Here is a 7,400-nt window from a genome sequence, read left to right as displayed (position 1 = left end):
CTGGATGTTACTATAGTTCCAGGCTGTAATGATCAGCTGTAAGGTGTCTGTAATGAAGCTTTATTGATATTCCTTGGTTCAATTACAGCAAAAAAAAATTTGCTCATTGGGGCACAAAATAATTGATAAAATAATAAATAATATCATCATTTATCATATTTTGTTGTTGTTATACATGTTCCTCTCTTTGCTGTTATAGATTTCCAGGAAAAAAAACCTGTTTTCTATCTGGATATTGATATAATGTAAAAGATTCAGTGGGACTACAACTCCCAGCAAACCTCCTCACAGAAGCAACACAACATGTAATATATGTACAGCACTTCTATGCATCGTTACCGCGCAGGTATCTTGGTTACAAGAGGTACATCAATCCAAACATATTCCCTGTGGAGCGGCCGCCATTTTTATGAAGACCAATCGTTATTGACCCGCATGAAAAGAGCACCGACAAGATGGCTGCTCCGTTTACAATCTAATCCATAGAAATTCGTCATTTCCGTGCAGGGGTGCAATCTCTTCCTGGTGAATATTCTGGGGTGGCTGCTGCCTTTTGTCTGTGAGTGCTGTAACAATAGAGTATATGGTGATATAGTAATGTGGAGCCGTGTAGTTGTAGTGATAGACTGTGAGGACATATTGCTAGCATTGCTGCCCTATGGCATCTTACCCTTATAATTGCTTTACAGTTCTGCTCTATTATGTTTACATTTTCTGCAGATTATATGATAATTAGGTATTTTTTGTAGGACCAATATATACCAATGTACTGTACGTATATTTTATTTGCTATGGGTGATCCTATATATTTATACCACTAGATGAAACAACCCTTAAAGTGTGACTGTCACAGACTACCAGCTGTATGAGTGGCCCCAGGCATTGTACAGTTGCCTTAGTAACCAGACCACAGACCAACCTGTCTGATGCCACATCTTTATTATCTGAGGCGGTCGGCTGTAAGACAGCGTTCTCACTGATGTTCATAATGGAAGAAACTGCGCTCCGCCATACTGGTCATACACTACAAACCACCATAGACTCCATTCAATCCATATAGGGCTAGTTCACACTGCATTTTTTGAAAAAAGAAAAAACATTCCAAAGCTGTTTTTTTTTCATGCTTGTAGGTTTCTAGTCTTGCTACAGGAAAAACAAAGTGTCAAATTTTGCACAGAAACTCCCATTTGTTTCCAAAATCGGTGTCAAAAACTGATTCTGATATTCTGATACAGAATTTTTTTTTTTTTACCTGATGCAAATTCTGTGCAAAATATCAACAAGCGGAAACAAGACTCATCTGTGTGAATATCCCATAAAGTTAATCTATTTGATGCATTATGAACAAAACATACCTTGAGAATGCTGTAGCTACACTGATACAGAAACATATCTTGTTTAGTCCCTGAGCTGAGTGGTTTTGTTGAAAAACTATTATAAAATTATGATAATGGGGCTGTGTGGCTGCTTTGCCATTTCTCCTCTCACATTAATTACGCACTGGTCCAGAGAATGATGTAATCACTGTGTTGTGCCTGACAGGCAGAAGTAATCAATTGCTGCACTCAGAGGTCGCATTAACGCCTCACCACGCGTCATAGACGCGTGATGAGGCGCCATTTCCCCCCTGAAATAATTGCCATAAAAATACGCTTGGCAATTATTCCCTGTAGCCCGCAGGCTGAGCGGCCCGGCGCGCGCTGCAAAAGAGGTAAATGTCTGTAGCTTGATCACAGCGCGCGCCGGGCCGCTCAGCGGGACACGTGACACAGTGATCTGTGTCAGCAGCGCTCCGGAGCGAGAGCGCAGGCCCCGGGAGACCTGTGGACAGCGGGGCTGCTGCTCCCTGTCCTGCTCCATCTCCCTACCTGCCCGCAGCTGCCTGCGTTTACGTGATCCCGACGGGACTTAAGGCCGGGTGAGTGTGTACAGTGTTCTGTGTGAGTGTAGTGTAGTGTAGTGTAGTGTGTGCTGTGTGAGTGTAGTGTATTGTGTGAGTGTAGTGTATTGTGTAGTGTATTGTGTGAGTGTAGTGTAGTGTGTGCTGTGTGAGTGTAGTGTAGTGTGTGCTGTGTGAGATTAGTGTAGTGTAGTGTGTGCTGTGTGAGTGTAGTGTAGTGTGTAGTGTAGTGTAGTGTAGTGTGAGCTGTGTAGATTAGTGTAGTGTGTGAGTGTAGTGTGTGAGTGTAGTGTGTGCTGTGTGAGTGTAGTGTGCGCTGCGTGAGTGTCGTGTTGTGTGCGCTGCGTGAGTGTCGTGTTGTGTGCGCTGCGTGAGTGTCGTGTTGTGTGCGCTGCGTGAGTGTCGTGTTGTGTGCGCTGCGTGAGTGTCGTGTTGTGTGCGCTGCGTGAGTGTCGCGTTGTGTGCGCTGCGTGAGTGTAGTGTGAGCTGTGTAGATTAGTGTAGTGTGTGAGTGTAGTGTGTGAGTGTAGTGTGTGAGTGTAGTGTGCGCTGCGTGAGTGTCGCGTAGTGTGCGCTGCGTGAGTGTCGCGTAGTGTGCGCTGCGTGAGTGTCGCGTAGTGTGCGCTGCGTGAGTGTCGCGTAGTGTGCGCTGCGTGAGTGTCGCGTAGTGTGCGCTGCGTGAGTGTCGCGTAGTGTGCGCTGCGTGAGTGTCGCGTTGTGTGCGCTGCGTGAGTGTCGCGTTGTGTGCGCTGCGTGAGTGTCGCGTTGTGTGCGCTGCGTGAGTGTCGCGTTGTGTGCGCTGCGTGAGTGTCGCGTTGTGTGCGCTGCGTGAGTGTCGCGTTGTGTGCGCTGCGTGAGTGTCGCGTTGTGTGCGCTGCGTGAGTGTCGCGTTGTGTGCGCTGCGTGAGTGTCGCGTTGTGTGCGCTGCGTGAGTGTCGCGTTGTGTGCGCTGCGTGAGTGTCGCGTTGTGTGCGCTGCGTGAGTGTCGCGTTGTGTGCGCTGCGTGAGTGTCGCGTTGTGTGCGCTGCGTGAGTGTCGCGTTGTGTGCGCTGCGTGAGTGTCGCGTTGTGTGCGCTGCGTGAGTGTCGCGTTGTGTGCGCTGCGTGAGTGTCGCGTTGTGTGCGCTGCGTGAGTGTCGCGTTGTGTGCGCTGCGTGAGTGTCGCGTTGTGTGCGCTGCGCTGCGCGAGTGTGTGCGCTGCGTGAGTGTGTGCGCTGCGTGCGCTGCGTGAGTGTGTGCGCTGCGTGCGCTGCGTGAGTGTGTGCGCTGCGTGCGCTGCGTGGTTGTGTGCGTTGTGTGCGCTGCGTGGTTGTGTGCGTTGTGTGCGCTGCGTGAGTGTCGTGTCGTGTGCGCTGTGTATTACTGAAAATTCCATACTCCTCCTCGGGTAAAAATACTCCTCAAAAATGGTGAGAGGAGTATTTTTACCCTTCTGGAAAAATGTTAGTGCGACCTCTGGCTGCACTATCCCCCAGCTGCTCTGTATGAGTCATCCAGCTCAGGTTGATTAGTCCTGTCTGGACAGTTCAGGAAACTCCGTATAATGTGTTTATGTAGGCAGCCTGCATGCAACCCAGCTTTCCGAAGTTCCTGAATTTTATATTTGTTTTTTGAGCAAAATCACTCTGATCAGGGTTTAAACGAAATATGTTTCTTCATCAGTGTAGCCACAGCATTTTCAAGGAATGTTTGGTTCACAATACATAAAAACAAATGGTAGATTTCCTTTAAATAGGTCAAAAGTTTCTTACTATATGCAGAATAAGGGGATGTGCTGATCTGTGGTAGTAATTGGGGACAACCCCTTTTTATCAAACCTCCTATGGAGAAATCATACATGAACAGTCATAGGAAAGCGTATTATTTCATGTATACTCTGAATATAACCCATATCTCTCTATGGTGTTTGGTAGGTGTCCATTGTACAATGCCTGAACCTCTGGATCTCTCACCACCTGACATTCCAGAACCCAGCTTCCTAGAGACCTTACTCCGCTATGGACTCTTTTGTGGAGCAATCTTCCAGCTTATTTGCATTTTGGCCATCATATTTCCCGGGAGCAAGTCACAGGATGTGGTGAGTTCCACTAGCTAAATGTCTTAAGTACTGAACACTAATTCTCTTGCAATGGCCTCGGGAAGTATGGCTGCATGGGGGTCATTTAAAGGGAACCTGTCAGCAGAAATTGATCTGATGAACCACTGCCGGTATGTTGTGAAGCAGCTGAACAACTTCCAGATCATGTTTCTTTCATGGTCCAGCGTGGTGGCATCATCCAGAAAATCAACTTTGAAGTGGGATCTAAATTGGTTGTGTAAAGTCAAGGATGGTGAGAGTTCAGTGCCAAAGTTAAGCTCTCTCCACCTAACAATGTCTCCTTGACTGTTATTGACATTGTCATCCAGGGAGATTATAATTGGCTCTTCTAAAGTCTGGTTCATGATCTCAATCACAGCAGGGAGAGCCTGATTTAAAGAGGACCTGTCATACCGATTTGGGACCCTAAACCAACTACGGATCCATATAGACCTGTGGTTTATGGTTTCAAATTGGCCTGTAAATGAGCCCCATATAAAACATTTATATGTACCTAGATGCAAGTCTGATGAGGCACATATGACTGGAAACTGCAGCTGTGTCCGCCTTGTGCCTCTTCACACGATGCTGTGTGAACCCAAGATTAGTCCCCTGCTCGATTGTGCATGCGTCATACCCACAGTGCATGTGCAGTGAAGCCAGGGTGTACCACTCCAGCTTCACTTGCAGTAGAGCGTCAGCACATGGAGTTTGGGAGGGAAGGTAAGTATAAAAGTGTTTTGTTTTTTTTTTAAATTGCGCTTTTGAAGGAACCTCATAACGTGTGATTCTGGACTCTAAACCACCGGTCCACAAGGACCTGTGTGTGGTTTAGTGCGTGGAATTGCAAGCTCTCTTTAAGTGCTGAACTCTCCACCTCCAATTTATATTTTCACAGTTGATTTTTCTGGATGATTGTATGCAGTGTCCTATCTGCAGGCAGCATGTTATAGAGCAGGAGAAACTGAGCAGTTTATACATAGTGCCCTATCTTCCGGCATCAGGTTATAGAGCAGGAGGGGCGGAGCAGATTGTATGCAGTGTCCTATCTGCAGGCAGCATGTTATAGAGCAGGAGATGATGTGCAGCTGTATGAATATATATATATATATATGTTCCAGTATAACTTATATTTTATGGGTCTGTTTTCTCACCTGTTTGGGATCAGTGTTAGTAACAAGTGTTACCTTAATGCTTCTACAGGACACCGAGACACCAGAATTAAAAAACGCAGAAGTGTTGAAAAAACCCAAAATGGCGCCGGTGACAGGGGTGAAAAAGCAAAAGAAAGAGACAAAGAAAAAACGGTGAAAGAGAAGAAACAACCAGAAACTTTATTTTTACCTTTTTCATTGAACATCTGAACTGAAAAGACCTTCACTACAGTTATATTCCCACACCTCCTGTTGTGTTTTCTGCTGATGGATTGATGATCGGTGTGGATATGTCACTGTTCACATGAATGTACATTAAAACCACCTTTTTCAATGGTTTTAGGAGAAAATAATACTCCTATTACCCCTGCTATCATTTATGCTACCAATAGTAGTATCAATAGTCCACTTCTTGACATTTTTAAATTTAGTTTACTTGTATTGCAGTCCTGTAGCCTATTTTAGGGTCCGCTTACATGGTTATATTTGGGCTGGGAATTTATCAGATGCATGTCTTGGGGTGCGCCCACACGTTCAGATGCAGTTTTTGAAGCCAAAAGCAGGTGTGGACTATGAGTGAGGACTTATCATTTAGAAGAGTTACTCCTCCTCTATTTTTTACTCTACTCCTGGTTTGGACATCGAAAACTGCATCTGAAAAACTGAGTGTGTTGATGCATGTATTGGGGGGACCTTGGCTTGTGGGATCTGATCTTACAGCTTTTATAGTGATGTGAGTTCCAGCATTACTGCGGCTCTACATTTCTGTAGTCATATCTTGCTGTGTACACAGAACTGTAGACCCCCCCGGTGGTTCTGGATCACTGTGATGCTTCATGTTTGGGTCATACAAGCTACTGCAGATGCATCGGTCATCTTTGTAGCCTGAAACAGGACAATGAAAACTAATACAGATCCCTGTTTATTGCTGATCAGATGCTCGTTCTGACCCTACATTGGACCTATTGTCACCGGATCCTTAGGCTGTATTCACACGTTGCGTTTAGAAAGCTATTACCCAACGCAGATGCGTTTAGACCGGAGTATCATGTGAACCTGGCCTTAGTGTGTATGTCATGTCTTTACTGATGGCAACATCTTAATCCCTCTCCATATCTCTTTTTTAATGCATTATTGTGAACAATAAATGTTTTTTTTTTTGTCTTTTTATATTTTGTATGTTATATCTTTGGGTATGGCCCCATGCACACGACCATCGGGGGAGACGTATGTACGGCCACAGGCTTGCAATAGCTTCACGGAGTAGTAATGTTACGGACCATGGGCAATACATAATTTACGTTGATGGCCTAGGATTGATTGGTGAATGGCATCGGAATGGAGCTCTAAGTAGTTGTTTTTGTGACCCTATAGGGGCATTCTCTTTCACAGGGGTGGGTGGTGGGTGATCACGGTGACATAGCTGGACCAGGATATCCTATTAATATTGGATAAGATCATAGGGATTGTGTACAAGACAACGCTGGAGACCTTGTACAACTCTAGTTTTTATATAGAGGCAATGTAATCTTACAGTACAGAGAAGCCTGGGAATTGTCATGGTAATTTTCTGCTAATGCTTTTTTTCTTTGTATAAATAATTCTTGGAAATTCTTATTTTTAAACCTCAAGTATCTATCATCAGGGTTAATGATTGTTTCCATGCGAACCTTACAGTCTGCAAGTTACATCAGTTATGATGACAGTGAACAAAAAATTCAGGACTTACATCAATTCCTCCATAGATCGCTGTTATTGGGAATAATCAATGGCTTCAATCATCTGTCTGTGTGTCTGAAAGCTTTGCTACATTCACATGGACATACATCCAGAACGCTGGAGCGGAGGAGGGAGTGGTAAGTCGGCACACGTGTGCAGTACCGTATCGCTCTGTGCCCCTATTGCCCTCTACGGGGGACATATATATATGGCTGCAAGCGTCTCATGTTCACCATATGGATGGAGGAGCAGGTCACACATCTAATGGCTAGAAGAAGACATGTTCTCTGCCATCTCTGATAGTCTTTTAGTAATAAATGGACCCCCATTCCAAATATACAGAACCCAAACAGGTGGGGTCAGACCAATCCACTAGACATAGTTAATAATTTTTAAATGAGAGGATTTGGACATCTACAATTGCCTAAGACTTGCAATAAAGTTTTAGGATTTATCCTTTCAATTTATTTATTGATGGCACATTATGTATAATGAAAAAGAATTCGGGGTGGGGGGGGATAAGCTTAGTACATATGGCATCTGGTATGGGG

The 7,400-nt window shown here is 44.9% G+C and overlaps 1 protein-coding gene across 2 annotated transcripts; it reads left to right on the top strand.

The window, feature by feature from the left end:
• The first annotated feature begins 403 nt into the window (after nt 1-403).
• On the top strand, nt 404-6,298 carry MANBAL (mannosidase beta like). 2 transcript variants are annotated; one of them, XM_072112091.1, is made up of 3 exons: nt 404-559; nt 3,813-3,976; nt 5,180-6,298. In XM_072112091.1, exons 2-3 carry the CDS (start codon nt 3,827-3,829, stop codon nt 5,285-5,287), a joined length of 258 nt encoding a protein of 85 aa, XP_071968192.1. In that variant the 5' UTR covers nt 404-559; nt 3,813-3,826; the 3' UTR covers nt 5,288-6,298. The 2 variants fall into 2 exon arrangements, with proteins under 2 accessions (XP_071968192.1, XP_071968194.1); XM_072112093.1 differs by lacking the exon at nt 404-559 and adding an exon at nt 895-959.
• The last annotated feature ends 1,102 nt before the right edge of the window (nt 6,299-7,400 follow it).

This window comes from Engystomops pustulosus, chromosome 6, assembly GCF_040894005.1.
Source record: "Engystomops pustulosus chromosome 6, aEngPut4.maternal, whole genome shotgun sequence".
Lineage (NCBI taxonomy): Eukaryota > Metazoa > Chordata > Amphibia > Anura > Leptodactylidae > Engystomops > Engystomops pustulosus.
The sequence above is the reverse complement of the archived record's forward strand: the minus strand, read 5'-3'. Positions and strand labels throughout refer to the sequence as shown.

What these genes read in the sequence shown, in the direction of transcription:
- MANBAL (XM_072112091.1), top strand. Translation starts at nt 3,827, where the DNA reads ATGCCTGAACCTCTGGATCTCTCACCACCTGACATTCCAGAACCCAGC. An exon ending in GGAGCAAGTCACAGGATGTG is followed by an intron (nt 3,977 to 5,179) that starts GTGAGTTCCACT and finishes ATGCTTCTACAG; the next exon opens with GACACCGAGACACCAGAATT.